Here is a 26678-nt window from a genome sequence, read left to right on the forward strand (position 1 = left end):
ATCCCTCTCAGCTGCCAACTAATACAATGTCACTGGGCCCATAACACAGTGACATTCCAAATTACAATCATTGACACAGAGCAGAACAGATATAGCATGGACCTTAATTTCACTTTGAAGTGCAAATTAAGGTAATAAATGTAAGACAAATCCTAAAAAAAGATGGTTCTTTAGTGCCAGCTTTAGCCAGAACCAAATACACTGACGGGTTTTGAACCCAGGCAATTGTCAATCAAAGCAGTCCATGAGGCAGGGCTTCAATGACTAAAATGGTCAGACATTGGCATGAGGCAATCTTGGCAGATTTTAACAAAGAGTACTTCCAATTCAGTTTATGTAACTGAAGTTTATCATAAATTGAATAAAAATGCTGGATTTCTTGCTCTTGTCTTATTTAAACCCCAAATGATTTTCAATTTGTAATGTTTATATAATTTTTATTTATTATAAAACCCATCACAAAAACGAAAAAAAACCAATGGAGCACTGGAAACGGAATGAGAAGGGAATACACTGTATGCAAGAAATAAATATATATATACAAATAGTACAATATTATGACTATAAAAAGAAAATAAATAAGTTAGTTATAAAATATCCTAAGAGACCCTGATGAGGTTGCTGACAGTGACAGCAATGCAAATCAATTTAGTAGGAAAACCACCGAAATTTGCGTTATTCAGTTATATAGTTCACAGTTCTGGTAAAGCCAGTCACCATTCCTCTAGCACATTAGGGCTGCTTTCCATTGGTCCTTAACCCAGAGTTATCTGAATCTTTCAGGCTTCTTTCCCATCTTTTTGTACTTGTCAAATTCAAAAACATGTTTAAGCTGCTGTGGCTTTTTTTAGTATTGCCAAGAATAGTGTAAATTTTGTACCAATATGAGAGACTGTCAAATTGCAAGGTTGTACTAGGGATAATTTAAAACTGGAAACCTCCCCTATGATGTTTGGAAGGCATCTTAATTAGGGATGTAAATTACTATGGGGCAGGGGGCAGTTGCCTCCCAGACAATGTTTGCTCCCCCCCCTGACTTTGGTTTCCCCTCAACCTAATTTTCTGAAGCCATATTATATACTCAAACAAGGATATATAGTAGAAAAAAAATCCAAGGAAAAAAGACTCTTCTCAATGCAAAATTTGAGAATTTGCATTGCTTTACAGCAAAGTACAGCTTTTGAGATTAATTATTTCCTGACAAATGTTTGTGAGAGTTAAATCCAAAGAAAAGGTCTTAGTGTTAGTTCCCAAACCTTTATGGCACTTTACACCATAAATTATTGTTCTAGGCCATTCAAGGACAAACAAAACATCCTTTTCAAGAATTTTATATAATTGGTGGATATTTCTCTAAGATATTGTTTGAGAGATATTTGAAAATACCTCGTTTTTTTTGTCCTTCTCACGTGTAGTTAGTGTGACTCCAAACCTTACCTACGCCATTTACTCATTTTGTTTTGAAGCAAATAAACAAAACGAAATTCCTTAATCCTGGATTTTAAAAATCTTAGACCCTTTGCAACACAATTTTCATTTGTAAGTTTTACATACTTTAAAATAAGTGTTTAAAAGATGCAAATACAAGCAGCATTACACTTTTCAGAGATAAATTTCTAAAATTTCTGCTGCTTCATGGCACAAAACACATTTTTCAAATTATCCTCTCATCATCTATAAAAAGTTTTTGCCACTCTAACCTTTTTTTCAATTTAATATTGTCTGCATGTTTTTGATTTTTGGCAAATTTTTGTAGTCAAATCCCAAGAAAAAGGGTAGACACCCTAGACTACAACTATAAGCACTTGAGACAAGATTTTAGTTGGGTTTTTTTTCATAGCCAAGCTGCCCCCCTCCCCTTCCTTCCTTAAATCCTGGATCTGCCATTGTATCTAAGTTGTAAATGTTACAAGAAATATACTTTTAGATAGAAAATGTGCATAACTTTCCACTGCAATTTAGCAAGAATTTTTGAAGTTTCCCCCCCCCCCTCAAGATTTTTCTCAATTTACTCCACTGAACTTAATCATCCAAACAATAATATGAAAGAAAGAATCCTGCAAGGAAATGAGAAAAAAAATACTTTTTCATGCTAAATTTTTGTGCTTTGCAGTTTTAGTCACTTATAAGTCAGAAAGTGACAACTCTTAATACTAAATTATAAAAGTTTGGTGGTTTCACAAAATAATATTTGTATTCCTGTTTTAAGATTATTTTCTTTCTAGCAAGGATATTTGAAGAGACGAGAAGAAAATGGATGTTTTACTGATAAATTCCAAAATTGTAAAGTACTTTGCTCCAGAAAATACTGATCAATTTGGAAGATAGTTCATTCAGACTATTTACCCACTTAATTTATTAGTAAAGCAAAAAAGTGATGTTTCCTAATATCATCTTGTTTAAAAATTTAAACTTACATGGCACAATATTAGTTTTAAAGTCATTTGCTTCCCTAAAATAGATGTCTAAGAGGCAAAAGTAAGGAATAGCACACTTTAAGCAACACATATTTTTGAAGTTTTGGCCACCATGTGCAAGAAAAACATGATTTTCAAACCATCTTCTTGCCTAGAATGGATATTTCTATTGCTTCAAGCCTTTTTTTCTAAGTTTATTTTTGTTGTGTTCTCTAAAGGAAGAGGGGAAAATGAAAGAGATGGTGGGAAAAGCATCCCTCCTTTCACTAGAACTCCAGAATTCACCTCTTCTTTCCTTTCCAATTCTCTCTAGCTCTCTTTTCTGTATCCTCTCTTCTGTTCTTCTCTACTTTTAACAATGCTGTAAAATTAATTTTCTCTTTGCATTGTCAACTCACACATGCTAAGTTTACCAGTCATAACATTAGCAATAGTCTTTTTTACCTCATTTGTTATTTGTCTATAAATATATATTTATTGATTGATTCATCATCAATACACATCTTACTTTCATGGCTCTCTTATAGGTGGACTGATGCCCCCCCCTCCCCAAGTGCGATCCTGGGTATGTCACTGTTCAGGGATGTAACTAGTGTTTTCCCTTTTTAACTGGGAGAGAGGATGGGATGACAAAATGTCCTGACCAAAATAAAAGGCTGGGAGTAGAGCAGCTTGAATTTGAATTGGATTTTCTACATTTTAATTCTGAAGCTGGGTTCTTATGGCTTCAAGGGTGTAAGACATGAATTTAAGTCTTAAGAAAATGCAGATACTAGACTAGATAATCAGGTTTCCACTTGGCAACCTTAAAGTAGAATTTAGAAGTCATGAAAAAGTAAATAGTTAGTTTGTCAGTGATCTTGTGCAATTCCTTACCCTTGCAATTTTCCAGCAGAATCTGAGGGATTTTGGTGTTTTACTCCTGTTCTTTTGCTTCTCTGTGATGTTGAAAATTCTAACATCTTGGAGTAAAAAAAAATAATAATAAATAAATAAAATGCTATCTCTTTGAGCTGAGGATTAAAATGCAATAAAGCAGTACAAGTATCAATCAAATGGAAAACCTACTATTGGGCAATAATATACAAGAAACAACAGAGAAACTGCTAAAAATGAATCACAACATGTGAAAGACAGAGAGGACATGGCAAAAAGAAACAATGGTCCTTTTGAGATGAAGAAAGTAAGATATTGCACAATGCTGCAACAAGAATGTGGCAAGACTGGTCCAAGCAGTTCATAACTGCATGTGTCTTTTGCCTCCCCCGCCCCCCAGGGCTGCTTAGGTGGGTTTTCCCTAATCTTACTTGAAGCCCTCCCCCTAAAAAAATTTTGGTAACCCCCCTAAAACAAAAATCATAGATACAGCCCTGTCCCTCTGATGTTTAGAAACTGTCTTAATCACTCAAATAAGAATATGAAAGAAAGAAGAATGCAAGGAAAAAAGACAGATCTTTTTTAGATTAAATAAAAAGAACTCAAGCATTCAAAGACAAGTTCTAACCCTAGAGTCATCAAGAACCTCTACACAACCCTTGTTTGTCCTCATATTGAGTCTGGTAAGTTGATTGCAAACCTGAACTTCAAGTGTGACATTTTCACTTGGGAAGGTCTAGTGCAGGGTGTGGGTGCCCATAAGATGAATTTTAGGGGGGGCTCAGCAGGTCTTATCAGCACTTCCAATGCTGTATAATAGAAATCCCAAAACAAAAGTATAAGGCAGAATCATTCTGCCACCATATGGGTGGCCTTGGTGTAGAGTACCAAGCTTCCTTTTGCCAAAAGGCACATCCTCTATGAGCAATGATTAGAAAAACTTGGTCTCCTAGCCTTAAAATGTTATAAAAAGAGACGAGGCATCATCCTAGCATTCAGGATGATGAGTACTGACATAATCAAGCCCATTCTTGGTCAAAGTGAATACACTAGAATATGATGTAATCCCAAGAAGTTACATCAAGATTTCTGTAGAAAGTAAGAGAGGATCAACTTCTTCATCAACCACATTATTCCATTATGAAATTCACAAAGCAAATCTTCTGTGTCTGGCAAATCAGTTAACAGCTTCAAGATTGGTGTTGGCTGAAACTGGAAGAATGAGCCATGAAAGACACAGTTGGAAAAGCAAGCAGCATCAATCAGGGTTTAAGCCTCCAACATTCCTTACTGATGAAGTGTTTTTGATAGTAAACCATCCTGTAGGCCTATATATAGGCTATGAAGTAATGATCTACAAGCAAACTGTGCAACATAATTTTGTCAAAACTTCCTGGCAATATCTACAGTTTCTTCCAATAACTGCATATGCTAGAAGATGTGATTATAGGCTAGCCTAATGAAATTTGAAAAAGAAACAATTAATAGCCTATGCTTGGAGAGTCTATAAGGGATGCATTGAGTGGTCTGTTTGTTTTCTACCAAGCTAATTAATGGAAGACAAACACCAAATTACCATAGGCTAGGCCTATTATCAGAAATGAACACAGCTTAGGTTAGGCTAGCATACAAATAATAAAGTCATGGCAAACACCTCCAAAATTTAAAGAAATGAGTTTTATCTAGAACTGGAAGAGGCCATAATTTTTTATATTATCTTTTAAGTACGGAGACAGGAATTCCACCAGCCTACCCTTGGAGCAAGGTTGAGTTTTTATCAGCCTTAAATTATAAAGGCCTAGTCTACTTACTTAGCAATTACTTCAATATTTGAACCAAAAAGGCTTTTTACTTCCATTTCCTCAAAAATAGCAACATATGATATTGATTTAAAATAACTTAGTGTGACATTCAATGAAGTTCTATCAAATTAGAAGGTGGGGTTATTTTGAATCTTGGCGATTTCCAACAGCGTTGCTGTAATTCTGTATATGAGAAAGATTTTTTTGTACCTTGGCCAAACTTTCCACAGATGTGTGCCGTAGACAAAACATAATGGAATATTTTCTTATAATCCAAAAATGCATTTCAATATTCATTAATTTTCTATTTAGCTCTACAAAAATATTCAACAGGCAACGCTCATGGAAATATTTTGGAGGAGCATGAGTGAACACGAGCAGAAGCACCAGATTTTACGGTTACTAAAGGCTATTTTCTTTACTTCAATCATCAGTCAATCAATCAGTCAATTGTTAATACTTAAAAAGAAAAAACTATTAAAAATGTAGAACAGTTACTTGGCCCAAGAATCAAGAGCCCCAAAGTTAAGTTTCCAGCAAGAGTTTCACATTTACAATCTAGATTTACGAAGTTACGATATTGAGAGTTAGTGGAACAGCACTTTTATATCTAGTTTGTCACAAATCCGAATGTTTTAAAACATGGGCTTTTACTTCGTCGCGGAAGAAAAACATATATTGTTAGGTACCACTTTTATTTGTACTGCTTAAAATTATTTCGTTGTACACTTGTATAATATGGACATGAAGTGCTTTTGACCCTGAACTATGGTAGTTGATTGTAGTTGACTTAATCGAAATTGTATGGGTAACTTAAATAATCTAAGTTAGTTGACTTTAGTTGAACTGACCAACAAATTATAAGTAGCTTACACATACCAATCGAGGCCGAATCGAGGAGTTGTCTTTGATCTGAAGCAAAGTACCAAGCGTGCTTATAAAAAACGTTTACGGCAATCTAGGGTATCTGGTTTTGATTTTCCTGCGTCGAGAAAGGAGTGGTCTCATGTTCTGAATTTGGATAAGCTTAGTAGTGATTTTTCTGAAAGTCCTATAGCAGTTCATACTTGGGTATCGTATTATAATGATATTTTCGGCAAGGCGAACCGGGAAGTTGAAAAGCTTTTTAGTAATCTTCTTGAGTCGTGTTTGCCTAGTCGTATTTCTCAGAGTAATGCATAAGCGGTTCCCACTGTTGACATTGTTTAAGCAGTTAAGAACATTAAATCCTAGCTCTGCTGGTCAAGACAGAATTTATTCTCCTCATTTGAAAGTAGCTTGCTCAAGTCTTATAGATTACCTTTATCTATTGTTTCATACGTGTTCATCTACTTCTATGGTTCCCAACAGTTTTCTCTGTGGCACAGTCACCTCGGTTTTGAAGCGTGGAAAAACTTCGTCAGAGTGTAGTTCTTATCGACCAATTACTGTTTCGTGCAATCTTAGCAAAATTTTTGAATATATTCTTCTCCCTTTCATTTCAGAAAGTGTTAATTTTGGTGAAAACCAATTTGGCTTTCAAAAAAGGCTGGGATGTCAGGACGCCACTTCGTGTTCTAGCTTCCCTCCTGTTGCAATCTGTTAATAATAAATCTTCTCTTCATATCTGTGCTCTTGATCTTTCGAAAGCTTTCGATAGTATAGTCCACTCACATGCACTCTATTCACTTTTTTCCAATAATATTAACCTTTCTATTGTTGTTTTGTTACGGTACTGGTATTCTAACTCTTTTATTCGGGTAAAATGTAATGGAGTAGTTTCTGATTCAAAGGTGTTTTTTCGGTGTGGGGTCCGTCAAGGTGGTGTGCTTTCTCCAACTATTTTTAAGTTATGTATTGCTCCTATCCTTTCATCTTTGCCTTCGACTTTCATTTCTGATGGAATTGATGTCTCGTATCCCACTCGAGAAGGTGCCATATACCCTTTACGATAGAGTTATCAAGACAGGGTCTCTGAGATCCGATGGCAGCCTGATAGCCTTGGCAGAACAAAGTTATAAATAGATAAAGATATGGATGTTAACCCTAAAAAAAGGTGATTATCTTCTTTTTTTTACGCAGAGGTTTATAGGCTAAGAAAAATAAATCAGCTATCTTTTAATTTGTATTTACGAGCAATTTGATCCTCTTTGAGAAGAAATTGATGCTTTATGGCAGGAAATGGCAGAACGCTGACAAGTTATAAAAAAGCTTGATAAATACTGCAAAATTCATGCCACTATTAGTTGGCAATTAACGAATAAAAACAGACTTCACTGCGGCCTTCACGTTATACTTTAGAGTTCTTTTCCAACAGCGGATGGGTGGCTGAAAGCCTTCTGTCAAGGTTCTTAGACAATGACAAATGGAATGATTTTATTAGAATTTGTAATCCCTGCATATTGACTTTATTATATATATACATATATATATATATATATATATATATATATATATATATATATATATATATATATATATATATATATATATATATATATATATATATCCGCCCTATCAAACCTGACTATTATCAAAATTTGACTTTTGCACAGCAGTGCTTCTAAAAAAAAAAAGTCATTTAATGTGTCTGCCCATATATATATATATATAGATAATTTCGGAGACCACACTGCCTTTCCATGACGATAAATAAAAGTTCAAATAGGGATAAAATCCTTTTAATAGACAGTGATGATGATAACAGTGATAGAAATTCACAAAATACCAGATATTTCGGTCACATATACAAGGACGGTCACTGTATATGTGACCGAAATATCTGGTATTTTGTGAATTTCTATCACTGTTATCATCATCACTGTCTATTACAAGGATTTTATCCCTATTTGAACTTTTATTTATCGATATATATATATATATATATATATATATATATATATATATATATATATATATATATATATATATATATATATATATATATATATATATATATATATATATATATATATATATATATATATATATATATATATATATATATATATATATATATATATATATATATATATATATATATATATATATATATATATATATATATATATATATATATATATATATATATATATATATATATATATATATATATATATGGGCAGACACATTAAATGACTTTTTTTTAAGCACTGCTGTGCAAAAGTCAAATTTTGATAATAGTCAGGTTTGATATGGGCAGTAGTTCTCACCCAACCTTGAATGTGCTACTAAAAATAAAAAAAATAAAATGAAATTCAAGGGTGATATTCAGGCCAGGATTTACGCAGAGGGCCAGTAGGCCCGGGCCTAGGGGCTCACAATGCCGAGGGGTGCAAAAAAAACTACTAAGTGATTTTTTTCTAAACAAGAACTGAACTGATGTGATTCATCGTCCAAAGTGCCAGGTGCACTTTGTTGCTGTGTTGCCTATTCACAGAAAAGTGATTTTTTTAAACTACACAGGAATTCCATAGTCGCTTATAAACTGTCAAGATGTCTCCCAAGAATGGCAGCTAAGAGCTCGGTATCACCTCTCGCTTGCATTACTTTTGGCTCACCACTCATCAGTTGCCTTCTGTTCAGGGCTTCCGCTATCCCCGAATTTTCCGGGAAATATCGGTGTCTCCCCGAACAAAATTGCTTTGGCCTAGGGACGCCAAAACGCTTGGACCTAGGGGCACCAAAGATTTAAATTCGGTCCTGGTGATACTAAAACTCACAGAAATTTGTTTCTCATATGAGATGGGCTGTCCCATCCTCATCCCCCGCTTTTTACGCTAAAGTTTAACTTTCTGTCCTATTTCTTCGAGAATGACTGCCCATCAAAAGGGCCGTGCATCCAGAATAAGAAGTATTTTCAAAGCACAATAAAACCTTATTGGAAATTCTTTGAGCTAGAGTTTGACTTTTTGTCCCCTGACTGCTGTAGAGCAAAAGTGGTTAGAATAAAACAGAAAATATTCTTGCAATTTTTCATGAATGGAAAGGCTCTAATATGCATTCACTTTGAACAGAACAATTTTAAGTTCAGATGTCTGCCCGTTTACCTGCATGTCCAGGGGACTTGTCGGTCGTGTGTTAATCCTATAACACGGTATTCCGCCAGAGAATCTAAGCGGGCAAGTCTATTAGGACTAGGTCACTTGTTCGCCTGTGAGTCCAAGCAAATTCAGTCACCGGTTTGCATACAAGTCCATTGGAAATTGTCGATCGTGAGTCAACCCAAAAATCTCGATCATCCCTTTGTTCTATGACTATCTACTTTAGTTCTGCCCTATGATGGATGGATGATAGACTATCTATCAACAAGTGAAACGGACATCATTTTTGTACAATCGTGAAAAAAGCCTTAGGCCAGCTTTGACTCTCACTCAGACTATCTGTCTTGGCTTTTTCTCCAATTAGCCATGGCTTGATGGCAACTTGATTTTAATTCAAACCATTTGTCTCGTGCACATGAATTGGTCACACAAACTCACGAATATTTTTAGTATATGACTTAAAGATTTTACCGTAAATAGTTGGGGGTTGAGAAGAGGTGGTGGGCATATACGCAATAATAATTATTCGTTTTAAGTATTAACATCACTCTTTAATTTCGTTTGGAAAGAAAAACTTTTATTTTTTTAATTTAATACTTAAGAGAGATACTCGCATGATACAGTTCCAGAATGCACCAGTTTTTTTTTAAACAAGGTATTTCTTAACTTTCCAAATTTTGGAAGACAGTAAAATTGCAAAAATATACATTTAGGTAAACCCATCGATCAAGCTGTAATTTCACATTATTTTTCTACGCAAAATCACGGATATTACTGATCAGGAGAACGGATTATATAAAGAGAAACAAATGCTTTGAGCTTTTAAACAGTTCTATGGACGGAATCGGGGTGACATGTAGGAAGAATAATTAAAACATGGATAGTGTCCAAACAGTGTTTCTACTTGTCATTGGTAGTTGTTCAATTGTTGGAATTTCAGTCGCATTAATCTTACACAGGTGGGTCAACTCTAAACGAGTCGTGTGTTGTTTACAGTGCAACTACTACTTCTGAGTTTTTCAGGGTTTCCCTGAGTTTGCCCCGGAAAATATTTTGTTCTTCGAGATATTCACAAAAAATAATCTTATAGAAATTTAGGATGTGCATTTCATCTTGATGTTTGTATCTTTGTAAAAGTTAAGATTTCCGAGAACCACACTTTCTTTCCGTGAAATTTGGGGACAATTCTAAAAATTCGGAGATAGTGGAAGCACTCGATGCTTAACTAGCTCATATTTTGAAAAAGCTAATAAAAAATACATGTTAAAAATTGAAGGTCAAAATCACATCTGGAACTAACCGAATTAATAAATTTATCCTCTACGTTACTATCCTCAATAGATTGCTTATCCGGCTCGACCTGAGGATTAGTTACAAAAGAAGGGTGGGTCAAAAAAAGGAAGCCCTTCTAGCTTGTAGGTTAGAAAGCCCGATAACCGATGGGATCAAAGCAAAAACGCGTCGAAGTATTGAGATTAGTAAATAGAGAACATGATTGTCGTCTTGCAAATAGTGAAAAGTAACCAGGTACTTGTTAATTAAACGAAACACACTCAAGAATTATGCTTCGGTTAGATATCAGAAAACCGGTTTCATAGCCACAAAGACAAGTGACGGGTGATAGAATACATTGGACTTATATAATTTGTGCGATATAATTGCACATTAGGGGAGGGGGGTGTTGACTAGGGGCGCAGTCTCAATACTTTACCCCCCCCCCCCCTAGTGTGCAAATATATAACCCAAATTATGTTGTCTTATAAACTAAAGGTTATATGAAGGTAATATTTCATTAGGATTAACCTAACTTCACTTCTTGGGTGTGTTTCGTTTAATTTTACAATTACCAGTGACTATATTGCAAAGGACCGAAAACTCCCTGGAGCTTTTAATATCTGTGCCTAAAGTCATAAATAATAACTAAATAAGCAGTCATATAACAGCATATAATTAGAAGTTTCTTTGGAAAACTGTTTTGTTTATTCCGTAGCCTATATTTATTTCGTAGAAAAGAAAGTACCGTATAATCGCTGGTGCTACTAACTTATAAGTATCATTCACCTAAAAACAAATCTACGGGCTAGTGTAAAAATTGATTGGATAATACGAGGATTTACAATCTACGGGATATTCAAGATGATGTCAATTACAAGGAAAATATTCAGAATTTATTGGGTAGACTCATCAGTGTGTTACAACATTGTTTAATGATATCATTGCTTCAACTATACCCGAATAATTAGGGTTTCCCCGAATTTCTCCGGATTTTCCAGTACCGAAAATTAATAATCTCCGTTTTGCATTAGTAATCGTGTATTTACAGACATTAGTTTTCGGGGAGATTTTGGAGAGCCCAATTCTCTTTTGGGTACATTTTGGGACAGTGAAAACACCGTATGGCGCTCAAGCTGACCAGGATATTGTGTATCCTTTCCATCACAGTTTATTCTATTATTTCAATCAAGGATTCCCTTATGGGAAATATAAGGGCTAACTCATTTGGATATTCATTACTCTAGGTTTTATCGGGAGGCCGGCGTTTCCCCCCGGAAAATTCTCTCCCGGAATATTCCCTCCTCTGAAGATTCCCCCTTGAAATCTCCCTCCTGTGATGGATATAAAATTCAGGGTTTCAGATTGCTAGCTTCGACACCCAGGAAATTTAAAAAGTTTTAAAATCTGGGATGCTGACTGTTTATTTCATGATAGTTTGATACCGATGAAATCATTGCTTTTACAAACCGTTTTACTTGGAACAAATTCATAGTATAAATGAAAGAAAACCAGGAACAAATATCCGCTTATGTGCTACTTCTACCTCCTCCATATCCCCGAGAACCAAAAATATAAAGTCATCAGAGCAAACATATTTTGTTTACTATAGTCGCTTCATGCTTGCCTCCGATGAGGAAAAACGCAGGAAAAAAATTCTCATATTTTCCACGCCTGGGGACCAAATTAAAAAAAAGAGAATAGAATAGAGCTAAAATCCTACTAGAGTTTTTGCTCCCCTTTACCCACCTTCACAAACTTCAGTTGGTTCGAGGTTCGTCAAAGCCACAGCTAGTGCATTTTGCTACCTCTTAATTTTCCCTTTTAGAATAAGCGACCCGTTTGTATTTCGAGAAGGCGGGTTTGATACAATTATTTCTAGAAATTATACGAATGAAAAAGAAATACTAGCACAAGTTTTTTTAAATAGGTACAATTTGAAACTTTCTGCTTTGTTTCCCCCTCCCAGAAAAGTCTGGACAGTTTGTCCCCCAGGGAAAACTGGAATACCATCGCAATGAAAATAAATATTCAACTCTTATTAGCCTCATTGTTATAATAACAATAATAATTTATTTATTACCCACTATAAAAAAGAAGCGGAGTACATCAAGAACAAAAAAAAAGAAAAAAAAAAGCAAACTCGCACACTTAACAATTATTTACATAAAACGACGTAAGTTATGGTGCGTAGTAATACATGCAGACAGCAACGACTTTCCCGCAAGCACAGTCACTTTTTCCCGTAAATCAGGGAGACCGAATCGCGATATTAGATCTACTATATTAGATTATTGGCAACGAAAAGTTTTATTTTTTGCTCATGGCCTTTAACATTCCGAGATTGTTACTTTGAAAAGTTTTTGTTTGTTCAAATGTTTTTAACATTCAAGACATGTCTGCCTTTTATGCTCTCTAAATCCAATATGTTTGTTCCCTGGAGTGGGAACAAACAAACGTAATAATAATGTGGAGTTGTTTTGGGCGGTTGAAGCCCCTTCTATGCGCTACAAAATAAAATTCTGCTGTCTTAATAGTCAATTTTGCTTTCGACGAAAGAAGTAATCAAAAAATGAAAATCTTCTACTTTCAAAACCTATTGGTGTAATTGTTGAAGTTTCTGTGACGTTTTTATACAGCATATAAATTATGAAATGTGAAGAAACCTCTTCCCCCTTTTGAATATAGCTTTTAGTTTTAGCACCACTTCTAAATTAGGTATCCACTTACGCCCATTGTTCCTGGTGGTGCGAAAATCTTCACCGATTATTAAAAAAAAAAGAAGAAGTTTTTTCAACTGAAAGTAAGGAGCAACACTAAAATTTAAAACGAACAGAAATTATTACTTATGTGAGGGGGGTACCCTCGTAAATACCTCGCTCTTTACGCTAAATTTCGAGTTTTGTCCCAATTCTTTAAGAATGACTCCTGAATCACAAAGGCTGTTTAATTAGAATAAATAGCTCTTTTAAAAGTACTTAAAAAAATATTTAGTGTAAAGAGCGAGGTATTGACGAGGGGGCGACCCCCCTCATATATGTAATAATTTCTGTTCGTTTTAAGTTTTAATGTTGCTCCTTACTTTCAATTGAAAAACTTGTTTTTTATTTAATTTTTGATCGTTTTTTAAATATTGTTGGGAAATCCGGCTCCCCCTCCATGGAAAATTCCCTTCCTTCATGAAAAATACCTCCATGGAAAAATACTCCCACTCCCCACGAAAATGTCGGTATACTTCCCAAAAACGAACACTATATGTAAACAATGGGCTAAGTTCATAACTTGCAGCCCTTCCCCCGGGGACTGTGGGGGATAAGTTATCCTCGAAGACATAGATACTAGATTCTTTGACTATACTGAACAAAATGGCTATCTCAAAGTTTTGATCGGGTGAGCTTGGGCAAAAACTGAGCGTGGGAGGGGGCTAGCTGCCCTCCAATATTTGGGGACACTTAAGGGGGCACTATAGCTTTTGATTTCCGATCAAATGAGCCCTCTCCTGATCATTTACAATCACTGGTTTGAAATGATCACCCCTGAAAAAAACAAACAAAAAAAACAAACAAATAAACACGCATCTGTGATCTTTCTTCTGGCAAAAAAAAATTGCAAAATTCCACATTTTTGTACATATGAGCTTTAAAACTGTACAGTAGGGTTCTCTGGTGGGTTGAATCTGATGGAATTATTTTCATTAAGATCACCTGATGTTTTGGGGGTGCTTCCCGCTTTTTTCCAAAATTTGGCAAAATTTCTAAGGCTCGTAACTTTTAATGGGTCCATTAAATTTGGCGAGTTTTACATATTCTGTATAAGCATCAACATTCAATTATTTTGATGCAAGCATATCTATTGTTATCAAGACTCTGTTTCTTAGAGTTTGGTTACTATTGAGCCGCATGGCTCCTTACTTACAGTTCGGTACCACGAACTGTTTGATACTGCAATGAAAATAAATTAACAAGCAATATTTATAGCAAAAGTAAAGCAGTTTTGATGCATAAGGAGGCATAAGAATAGTGCTCGTCTTTAAATAAACCTCTGGAGAATCTTTGAGAAAGATTGTCACGGGGTCACACGGAAGGAGCTCAAGGAAGATTATTGGTAAATTGTAATGGGCATTCACAGAATTGTAACACATTCATGGAACGGACGTTACACCCCCCCCCCCCAAAAAAAAGGAAATATGTCCAACTCGTACAAAAGTAACAAAAATACATATAAAAAAACGACCCAGCATAATTGTGTGTTTATTTTCCTTGATAGTTATTGCCTTTTCCTTTTTCGTGTTTATTTTCCTTGATTACACTAATAACATCAAACCTCGGTAGTTTCAAAAACCTGTTTAGAAGCAATGGTAACTGACTAGAGCTGGAAATTAAGAATGAATCTTATTGAGACTTGTGTCTGAGTTCAACCGAAAATTATAAGGACCGTCATGCGTATTCTTAGAAGAAATAGTTTTAAATCCTCCCTAAGAAATGTTTCTATCCTATAATGGTCTAAGCAAGATTTTACCTCCTCTGTTGAAGTTTTAGGTCAATTTTTCAGACAAAAGTGGTTTGTAATTTGGCTCATTATCACTAATATGTAATACTAACATGTTAGTACATAATGTTTATATTAATATTAATGTAGAAATTTGTATTAATAAAGGAATTTGTAATTTGTAAGACTATTAATCCCTTTTCCAAAAAATTAACTTTATGAAAGCTTTCTTCAATAAAAAAAATAAATAAAAATCGAATTACGTTTTTGTTCCTGTTAAGAACTACAAAAATTAAATGTAAGAACTGATGTTAAAAATTAAATTTAAGCTACAAATACCCTAAAATAAAGGTTTATCCCACTCCTAACAGAGCTCAGATCAGGCATAGATTCTAGAGAGGTGCATATGTAATCCTAACTTTTTTTTCCCCCAACATTAGAATTAAATGTCCGCTTTTAGTTAATTTGTTGATGAAATGAACTTGAAGACCACCTTTCTCCTGCCCCAAAGAGGCTAAATTGATCCCAAAATCTTAGACTAATGTTGCACTGAATTATTATTATTGACAAAGCACAAGAATCGGTAAAACTAAAGAATTTTTTTTCACGACTTCAGCAATGTGCTAATAACTACCTTAGCAAAACAGAATAAATGTTTACTATGATTCAGGATTATGGTCGGCAAAGGGACTGGAAACTCTTCAGCTTCAACATTGTAAAGGAGTTTTTGGTTCAAAATCCTAAAACTTCCCCAGACTAGACATGCCCGAGCTGTACATTAGACTCTCCTCATTAATTGTAACGAAACATCATCAACAGTACAATTCAGTCAATCAATCATTTTATTAATACTAAAACACTATTACAAACGTAAAAAAGTTATTCAACACAAGAAGCTTGGCTTGTTGTGGACATTACAACACAATAATAAAGCACTAAGAGAACCACAAATAATACCCTAAATCAAACAATACATATGAAATAAAGATGAAAGAGAATAAACACTAGCATACAGTAAAAGAAATATATTATAATAACGACAAATAGAAACCAAAAAAAGTAGAGAAACAGGAAAGACAGGAGATATCAGTTGGGAAAAAATACCAAAAAGGAGAGACAATAGGAAAAGAGAAAACAGGGAAAATAAACAAAGGAGAGAAAAATTACTGAACTGGAAAGACCCGACATAAAACTGCCTTTGCAAACAGAAATAGAGGGACATCCCGAGGGATGGAATTCCCTAATAGAATTGATTTATAAACAGGATACATTTGGGCTGCTGTAGATGATCGTTTGGGTAAAATAAGTCTACGAGAAGAACTACGTAAAATAATAGAGTACCTACCTGAGCCTGTCCGTGAAAAAAACTGCTGCAGAGGCGGCGGAAGTGTACCTAGAAAAGCAGAATGTACTAAATAAAGATTAATTTTACCCACAATACGATCCAGCGGAGCTATTCCAATATCATTATAAAGATCAGAGGAAGGGTAAAGCCAAGGGAAAAGAAAAGTAGCCTTCACTGCCCTATTTTGGGCTCTTTGAAGTGAGCAGAGAAGAGATTTATTAGTATTACCCCAGACAGAGCAGCAATAAGAAATGTAAGGAAAAATGAAAGCATAATAAAGAGAAAGCATAACAACTGGGGGAAGAAATGAGTTAGCCCGGTACAACATTGAAGACTGGCGGAGGATGAGGGAACGGGTGTGAGTTATATGAGGTTTAAAAGACAAAAAACAGTCAAGATACATAACAATAAATTTCACCATAGCAGTTTGCGGTATAACATCATTCCCATAAGTAAGGATGATTGGCTCCCTTACGTTTCTCATACGATAAGGGGTCCTGAAGTGTACAATAGCACTTTTACGGCTGTTGAGAGTCATACCATTTGACCAGCACCAATCTTTTACTTTATCAAGAAGACCTTGAGCTAGGGAAGTGGCAGATGGCAGGTCCACTGCAGCAATGAAAAAGTTACTGTCGTCAGCAAAGAAAATAGGGTGGACAAGGGGATGAAGACCATCAACAAGGTCATTAATGAAAATTAAGAACAAAAGTCGTCCAAGCACAGAGCCTTGTGGGACACCCTTCAATATAGACAAAGGGGTGGAAGGAGTATCATTAACCGAAACATACTGAGACCTCCCTGACCGATAAGACCTTAACCATTCTAGTGGGACTCCATGCACTCCAAATAAAGATAGTTTGGACAAAAGAACAGAGTGGTCAACCATATCAAAGGCCTTTGAAAAGTCAAGAAATAGACCCAAAACACACAATCCCTTGTCCAGATTAACACGCACAAACTTTGTTGCATCTGAAAGCGCATACAAGGTAGAGAAAGCGGGACGAAAACCATACTGACGGTTAGTTATGAGAGAATTTCCTGCAGTCGTATTAGTACTAAATACAAAGGAAGAGAGTCTACGATACACTACCATTTTCAAAAACCTTAGAAATGACAGGAAGAAGAGAAATGAGTCTACAGTTTGAAATTAGAGATGAATCACCTTTTTTATGCAAAGGTACAGCACTAGCAACTTTAGATAAATGAGGGAAAACACCAGAAGAAAGAGAGAGGTTAGTTTTGTGTGATATAGGATTAGAAACAAACTAGCCAATTTTTTCAAGAACATTATTGCTCAAACCAAAACCATCAACTGAACGGCTACTTGGAAGCTGAGAAATAATGCTATAAATTTCAATATCACGGCAAGAGGAAAGGAGAAATGACTTTTCTGCTATGGGAAAACTACTTAATCTACTCTTAGTTTGAATGGGAACCGAAGGAAGAGTTGTGAAATACGAATTGAAGGTATTTGCTGAAACAATTTTTACCCACAAAAGATCCATCAGCTTTCCTGTAATGACATCGGGGGACTGTTTGAGTTTCTTGCGGGACAGAGCTCCATTAACTACAATCCAGACCTTTCAAGTTCCCCTTACACTCATCAATTCGACGCAAAAAATAGAGCTTTTTGGCTGCACGTACTGAAGAAGTAAGTACATCTTTATAATGTTTATACTACAAAATATCATCCTGCGTTTTATTTTTACATGCAACCTTGAAATATGTCAGCAGAAGTATATACGTCAGATCTGACGTATATACTTCTAAAGAGAAGTATATACTAAAGAGAATTCTAAAGAGAATTCTAAAGAGAATTTCCTTTTTGTTTTGCATTACCATGGCCCTAGGGCTTTTAGTGCAATAAAACTTACTTACTTACTATTCTGACTGTACCCAAAATGGAATTAAAAGATTAGAAAAACTCAACAGCAACCAGAAATACAACATAGTCTAACCATATTTTCCTTAAATTGTTGTTGACTAAGGTTATGCTTCGAATTCAAGATCCAAGCAGCCTTTTTAGGTTTTATAAGTACATTCTGTATTCTTTCCCCCGATGTTTTTAACCCTGGTGGATGCAGGATCTTTGGATGGAGAACTGGGTAGATTGCCAGATTTTCTTATGAATTTTTGTTTGTTTTGCTAGACAAAGTAAGGGCAGTTTCAGTGAGGATATCTTCTGTCATTTTATTTCTCAATCATGTTTTATTCTTCTCAAAGAGGGACAGCTCCGTTCAACAGACTCCCAAGTAATAAGAAGCGTATTGAGAGTGTGTAGGAGAACTAATTTGTTCAGGAAAATATTAGCGTCACAACTCTGTTAGCGTAACGTTGCCTTTTACACAAAGATTATAATTAAAACTTCTTGCTACCATCCCCCCCCCCCAAATGGCGAACTTGTAAGGAAAAATGGGTTTCTGAGAGTTTTTAATGTCAATTCACAGCCGTTACATGAAAAAGAATACGAATTTTTAATTGGCGAACTTGTAAGGAAAAATGGGTTTCTAAGAGTTTTGAATGTCAATTCACAGCCGTTACATGAAAAAGAATACGAATTTTTTCTAATTGTTTACAATTATTTTGTTGGGGGGAGGGGGGTATAAGCCGTCTTGATGGCTACATAAGTGATGTCTTTCACATACTTTGTTCGATATGTTTAAAAGAAAAAAAAACATTAAAAATTCACAACTTGGTTTTAACACTAAAGGTGCTTTTAATGAAACAGTAGAGGGAGTTTCCCCCAGCCTAAGTATTATAAATCCTCTTTATTAAGTCAAGAACGGATGTCTCCTGGAGCCAACATGAATTTAATAGGATAAGTTTCTTCTCCGGACAATGTTCGTATTAAATGAAAATGGACGTATTTTGGAAACTTATGAACAAGGCAATGTTTAAACACTGGCATCTCAAAAACTTTTTCCACCGGATTTCAGTCAAGTTTGGGACTGTACCATGTGTATTAATATAGGATGTATCAAGATACGTAAAAAACGAATCAGTCCGTCAAAGCAGACGGAAAAGGGCTATTTTGTACGGTAAACAGGGTTATTTACTTTTCGTTTCATTTTTTTTTATCTAAAGTAAGGTCCTAAATGCCTAGGTATAAACTCAGCTAGCCAAATACTATCGGCATAGATGATAAGAATGGGTAGTTTCGAAAAATTGCAACAGAAATTGAAAGTTAATAAACCTCAGCGTATCGCTGCTTTCCAAAAGATAAAAAAATATAGTGGTATATTTTTCAAGCTCACGTGGTTGCATTTTATTCTGTTTGCTTTGGTGTCAGTACTCAAAAGCTCACAATGCCTTTAATTTTGGCGATATCCGTATTGAAGTCTTTTGAACCTCTTTTAAACTTTAAAAATAAATTCTCGTCGATGAATTCTGTTGGGATATGATTTAAAAAAAAGTTTTATAAACTGAAAGCGAGGAGAAACATTAAAATTTAAATGAACCGAAATTATTACGTATATGAGTGGGGATACCCACTCCTCAATCAAACTGCATAGCTTACATCCCATATCCCGGGGTCATGGGTTGTCATGTTACCTTCTGAGGCAGAGTTATTGGGCTTTTCAACTATGTTGCGCCAAATGACTATCTCAAAATTTCGATCGGACGTCTTTTTTAACTTAGGGCCGTGGGATAGGGGTTAGTAGCCTTCCAATCTTTTTGATCATTTAAAAATGACACTAGAACTTTTAATTTTGGTTCGAATGAGCACTATCTCGATCTTCTAGGCCCAATATTTCGGTAAGTTCACCCTTAGGAAAAAGATACTTGTGTCTTATAGCCACCACACTCAATTCTGTCGAAAAGTGAAGTTTGGTTAATGCTAATGAAATAAAACAAAATAGGATGAAAATTTAATACTTTATCAATAAAATTATGAAAACTACAACAAAGAATTATGGGGAGGGGGCCGTCCAGAACGCATTACATTGAATACGTAGCCTAAACTAACCTAATATAACCTAACCTAACCAAAATACCAACTAAATATTTAATTAAAATATAGGATGTAGTTTCCCACCGAGCTGAAGCTAATATCGTCTGGTATAAAGACCACGAAAACCGGATATTGTGTCATTTCCGCAATACAAGATCTTGAGTGGGGTGGCTATAAGACAAAAGTACCGGAAAAAAAATATAACAAATAGAAACGCATCCGGGATTTTTCTTCAGACAAACTTACAAAATTTTAATAGTTTCATTGATAAAAGCTTAAAACCTATAGAGTTAGGTTTTCTGATATACTGGGCCTGTTGGGATGATCTTCATAAAGATCGTTTGACTTTTTGGGTTTATTTGCCCCTTTTTTGAAAATCAGGAGAATTTTTACAGTCTCGTAGCTTTGGATGGGTAACAATAAATTTACTGAATCTTATATATTTTGAATCAATATAAAGAACCAATTTGAAGCGCAAAGGCGTTTTTTAGAGGTTGGGTTAATTTTTCGGCCGAGTCGCTCCCTACTTACAGTTTGTTACCACGAACTGTTTGATATTTCTATATGGCTTATAGTGCTTAAATTTGGGAACCGACTTGTCGCATACCTGGTTTTATTTAATACATTTGGCAAAACAAAATAGAAAGTTCTAGTTCCCTTTTTAAGAGTCCGAAGTGATCGGAAGCCCCCTCCCCCACATGGCCTTTTTCTCCGAATGCATCCAATAAGCATTCTTAGATATCTATTTTATTCAAAATAGTCAAAAAGTCAAAAATAACTACTTCCGGATTTGACACTCCCAAGCCCGCGGGGCAAGGGCTGTAAGCTATGTAAGCCGTCCATTGTTAATAGGTAAGGTTCTTGTGGAATAGGTAGTCGTATAAATTATGGAAGAGGCTCATTTGATTAGAAATTGAAAGTTCTAGTTCCCTTTTTAAGAGTCCGAAGTGATCGGAAGCCCCCCTCCCCCACATGGCCTTTTTCTCCGAATGCATCCAATAAGCATTCTTAGATATCTATTTTATTCAAAATAGTCAAAAAGTCAAAAATAACTACTTCCGGATTTGACACTCCCAAGCCCGCGGGGCAAGGGCTGTAAGCTATGTAAGCCGTCCATTGTTAATAGGTAAGGTTCTTGTGGAATAGGTAGTCGTATAAATTATGGAAGAGGCTCATTTGATTAGAAATTGAAAGTTCTAGTTCCCTTTTTAAGAGTAGAAAATGACTGGAGGGCAACAAGCCACGACACCTCCACCCTTCCCCCATGCCCTTTCTCCCAAAACACATCCGATCAACATTTTGAGATAGCCGTTTTGTTCAAAACCGTCGGAGGGTCAAATAACAATTTTTCCAGGGTTGATCCCCTAGTCCAGGGTCAAGGGCTGTAACTTATGTAAGTTGCTTATTTTTAACATAACAGATTTTTATTGAAGGGATGGTCGTGTAAACTTTGGAGGAGGGTCATTCGATTGAAAATAAAAAGTTTAGTGCTCTTTTTAGAATAAAAAAAGATCGGAATGCAATCAGTCTCCCCTCCTTCCATGCCCTTTTCCCTCAAACGCGTCAGATGTAAATTTGAAGATTGCAATTTTTCTCAAAATAGTCCAAAGGTTAAATAATTATGCCTCTGGGGTTGACACTCCCCCGAATCCGAGGTATGGGCTATAAGTTATGCAAGCTGCTTATTGATAACATATAAGAAAATTTATTTGACAAGAGGGCATGTTCGATCCCGGGTTTCCAAAAAGGGCTTAGGGTATTAATGTGAAACTTTAAGGAAATATTGAGAGATATGCCAAACACAATCAAAACACACTGTGTGCGTTTTGGTTGTGAAAAGGGAATACTAATAATATCTAAAGAACAACTGAGGGAATTAAGCTTAAACTTTCAAGGTATGTTAAGGTGATGTTGAAGAGATTGGAGGACAGCCAGCCCCTCACCTTACCCTTTTTAGTTGCCCCCATCTGCTCAAAACGAATGGAAAATTTTTAATATTCGTTTTGTTCAAACTAGTCGAAAGACTTAATAGCTATACTCCCAGGGATGCCATAACCCCCATAGCCCCGAGATAAGGATTGCAGCCTAAATTATACAATTTGTCCATTGTTTACATGCAAAATTTATCATTAGCAAAAAGGAAGATATTTCATATTTCATCCGAAAAGGCTAAGGGTAATAAGATAAAACTTTAGAGGGTATTGATGAGTATGTTAAGCTAAATCAATTGGCAATATGTGCATCCAATTCATCGAAAAGGAGCATCTGCAATATTGAGGGTATTAGGTTGAAACTTTCAGGACATGTTAAGAGGGATATTAAAAGTTTTCGGAGGGCCATCGGCCCCTTCCTTCACCCTTTTTAGTTGCACTCCCTCCAAAAATATTTGATGAAAATTTAGAAATAGTTACCTTGTTCTAAATAGTCAGAAGCTCGAATGCTTATGCCTATGGGGATGACAGGACCTCCCAGGGTTTGGAACGGGATGCAAAACATAATAAAACACACTGGGTACCTGCTAGTGTTATCAGATGGATGTATAACCAATAACTAAGGAACGACAGATGGTATTAAGTTTAACATTTCAGGGGATATTGAGGCAGATATTGAAGAGCTATTAAAAAGCAACCAGCCCCCTTGCCCTTTTCAGATGCTTCCTTCCCTCATCACTGATAAAAATTTTGAAAAAGCGATTTTGTTCAAAACAGCAAAAGGTTCAGTAATGACGCCCCAGGTGATGTAATACTCCCAGATTCCCATCGCAAGGATTGTAAAGCATGCAATTTGACCTTTTTTACATGCAGGATTTATCATTAGGAAAAGAGGGAATTTTTAATTTTATGTGTGTTCGAAAAGGCTAAAGGTATTTAGGTGAAACCTTGGTGAATGTTAAGGGGCATGTTAAACTAAATTTAAAGATACTATGTAGGCTACATCCTGCTTATTAAAAGAGCTGTATTTGCAATATTACAGGGACATCTGAGGGTATTAAGTTTAAAATTTCAGGGCATTTTGAAGAGGACGTTAAAAGGGGATCAATTGGCAACCAGTCCAATTCCCTTTTTAGCTGCCCTCCTCTCAATGATATCTGATCAAAATAGTCGAAAAGTCAAATAACTTTACCTCCAGGGATGAGGTAAGTGAGGCAACCTCCACAGCACCTGGAGAAAAAGGTATGAGTTATATAAGTTGCCCGTTGTTTATATACAAGGCTGGCTATTGAGAAAGGGAGAAATGTAATTTATGCATTTGCCTTCGTTATAAAGTTACAAATCATGTCAGGTCGTTCAAAATCAGATCGATAATTGTAACGCAATGCTGTTTCACGAGTAGTTGTCCCTCCTGTGGTAGTAGTGTCGATGTAGTTTCTTTAAATATTTGTCCTGCAATTTTTCTTTCTTTTCTCTTCTTTCGTTTGTATTATTTTGTACTCCGTCTTCTTGCTTTTTTGTAGTGACTGTTTAGAATATAAATGAATAAGTAAATAGAAAGGCTAAGAATATTAGGTAAAATTTTTAAACACTGCTGAGGGAGATGTCAAACAAAATCAAAGAACGCTTTATGCAGTAGGGTTGTCAAAAGGACACAACGAACGGCTATAGTTATTAAGTTGAAAATTTAAAGGCATCTTGAGAGGGATGTTGAAAATGGAACAAGGGGCCACTCCCCTTCCTCTTTTGTACTTTCGGATCCTCCTCTTAACACTAATAGCAAAAAAAGGCATTTTCTTAGGAATAGTGACAATGTCAAATTTCTACGTCTCTGGGGATCCCATACCCACAATGCCTCCTGGGCAAGAAATGTAAATTTTGCACTTTGTCCATTTTTAACGTGCAGGATTTATTATCGGGAAAGACGGGAATATTTGACCCTGGTTGTGTCCACAAAGGCTAAGGGTATTGAAGCAAAATCTTGGGAAATGTTGAGCTAAATTAGAAGAAGCTATCTGCTTCCAAGATGTCAAAAATGCATGTCTGCAATATCTTAGGAACGGGTAAAGGTATTAACATGAAATTTTCAGGTCTAGTACCACTACTGCTATTACTTGGGCTGCAAATGAAATCGGCTGCGACTGAAACTGTAACTACTTCCAAATGCGACAACCTGCGATCGTGACTGCTTGCAACTGCTACTTTATCTACTCGAGACTACTTTCGGGGAATTTTGAAGGGGATGTTAAACTTTGAAACTTTAATGCTGAAAAACATCACTTTGATGTCTTGACACTTTGATGAAACTTTGATAAGGAAATATTGAAAAATTTGAAACTTTGGTAATCAAAACCAATGGAAATTAATTAAAAAAAACTTCCCGAAAAAGATGTTTATCAAAGAAAAGTAAAGAGCCATATTAAACTTAAATCCATATTAGGAGCGGCTAAGGGTCAGATGGACGTATCGGAAATATCCCAGGAACGGCTGATGGTATTTAGTTGAAAGTTCCAGAGAATGTTAAGGCCGGTATTGAAATAAATCAATAGCCAATCATCACAGCTATTAAATTAGGATTATATATTTTAATTCTTGCGCTAAAGACATGAAAAACTGGGGAAATATGCATTACAGTAACCAAAACTAATATTTTGGCAAAAAAAGGAACAGAAATTAATGAAAAGTAAACTTTCCGAAAAAGAGGTTTTTCGAAGAAAAGTAAAAAAAAAATCAATTAGGTACTTCTGTGTGAATGAGATAATTAATGTAAATACCCCCCCCCCCTGAAGTACAGGCTATAGTGAGTAGAGGGAGGGGTGCTATTTCTAACCGGAGTGACTAGAATGTGACCTTATACTTTGCCGGGACATATAGGAACCACTGAAGCATATCAAGTTGAATGAACTTTATCAAGGCCATTCCCTAGGGCACTCTTGAGGTTGAACGACCTTTATCTTGGTCATTCTCTATTGAGGTTCCATTTTGCGGGGAAGTATAGGAACCAGTGAAGCGTATCAAGTTGAATGAACTTTATCAAGGTCATTCCCTAGGGCACTCTTGAGGTTGAACGAACTTTATCTAGGTCATTCTCTATTATACTTCTATAGAGGCCATAGGAACCACTGTAGCGTATCAAGTTGAATGAACTTTATCTAGGTCATTTCTAGGGCACTCTTGAGGTTGAACGACCTATATCTAGGTCAGCCTCTATTATACTCTGCAGAGACGTATAGGAACCACTAAAACGTATCAAGTTGAATGAACTTTATCTAGGTCATCCTCTAGGGCACTCTTGAGGTTGAACGATCTTTATCTAGGTCAGACTCTATTATACTTTGCAGAGACGTATAGGAACCACCGAAGCGTATCAAGTTGAATGAACTTTATCAAGGTCATTCCCTAGGGCACTCTTGAGCTTGAACGATCTTTATCTAAGTCATTCTCTATTATACTTCTATGGAAACACTAGGAACCACTGAAGCGTATCAAGTTGAATGAACTTTATCTAGGTCATCCGCTACGGCACGCTTGAGGTTGAACGACCTTTATCTTGGTCAGCCTCTATTATAGTTTGCAGAGACGTATAGGAACCACCGAAGCGTATAAAGTTGAATGAACAAAACCTGTCAAAGAGTTTGATAACCTCTAGCTTAAAGGCATTTCATCGGTTTGGTTAAGAATGCATCATGGAATAATTACAGAACTATGAATGATGAAAATTTGTAACATTTACCTAGAAAATAACTATATTTGTGAAAAAGGTATAGCATTTGCGAATTGGACTTTATGAACGATCTTAATTGTGGATTGAATGATAGGGTTGAGAATGATCCTAATTAGTGATCGGATTGTATGAAGGTGGTAAAAAAAGGGTTAAACTGGTTACCAGTTAAGGTAGCCCTGAAGGGGTTGTTAACTCATAGTCATTTTATTATAAATTTGCAATAGCATCAATCTACGGGAATGGTTAACGATGATAAAGTGGCCCTGTGAGGTGACTAAGCTTTATATCACCGATGAGTTCTGTATAATGCACAAGTACCGTTTGAACAGTGTTGTCAATATAAAATATGGTATAACGTTATAGTATACTAAAAAGTTGATAATAATAGAGATGTCGATGTCAAGAAAAGAATTTTAATATTGAAATTCAGAACAACCCTTAGAAATCCTTGCAAATCAAGTGGTGAGGTGTATATGAATGTGAACCGTCAAATATCATAGTTAAGGTAGCCCTGAAGGGGTTGTTAACTCATAGTCAATTTATTATAAATTTGGAATAGCATCAATCTACGGGAATGGTTAACAATGATAAAGTGGCCCTGTGAGGTGACTAAGCTTTATATCACCGATGAGTTCTGTATAATAAGTGTTTGAATAAGTGTTCACCGGAGGTATTTTGGGAAATTTTTAAAGCTAACTCATCTTATCACTGTTATGAGACTAGAAATGCGAATGACCTTGCATCGGAGCTCCGGAATACTCAACGTGCTGCATTTCTGCCTCATTTTGCGGGACCGGGGGTGTGGAATTCCCTCCCGGATGCTATTAGACAAGTTGATAATGTAGG

General features: G+C 35.7%; 2 protein-coding genes across 2 annotated transcripts in view; one reads left to right on the plus strand and one right to left on the minus strand.

Annotated features, from left to right (window-relative positions):
* Ocrl (Oculocerebrorenal syndrome of Lowe) overlaps nt 1–5242 on the minus strand; it is a 126798-nt gene extending 121556 nt beyond the window's left edge. The window contains 1 exon segment of the mRNA XM_089095911.1: nt 5105–5242. Within this exon segment, the coding sequence (XP_088952037.1) occupies nt 5105–5151 (47 nt within the window). The 5' untranslated portion in view covers nt 5152–5242.
* Nucleotides 5243–9963: 4721 nt separating this feature from the next.
* Nucleotides 9964–26678, plus strand: part of LOC148956149 (uncharacterized) — an 84194-nt gene continuing 67479 nt past the window's right edge. Inside the window, exon 1 of the mRNA XM_089096109.1 lies at nt 9964–10076. Within this exon, the coding sequence (XP_088952235.1) occupies nt 9994–10076 (83 nt within the window). The 5' untranslated portion in view covers nt 9964–9993. The remainder of the gene's footprint in view (nt 10077–26678) is intronic.

Source organism: Artemia sp. Qi Xiang Cuo, chromosome 1, assembly GCF_049724085.1.
Source record: "Artemia sp. Qi Xiang Cuo chromosome 1, ASM4972408v1, whole genome shotgun sequence".
NCBI lineage: Eukaryota > Metazoa > Arthropoda > Branchiopoda > Anostraca > Artemiidae > Artemia > Artemia sp. Qi Xiang Cuo.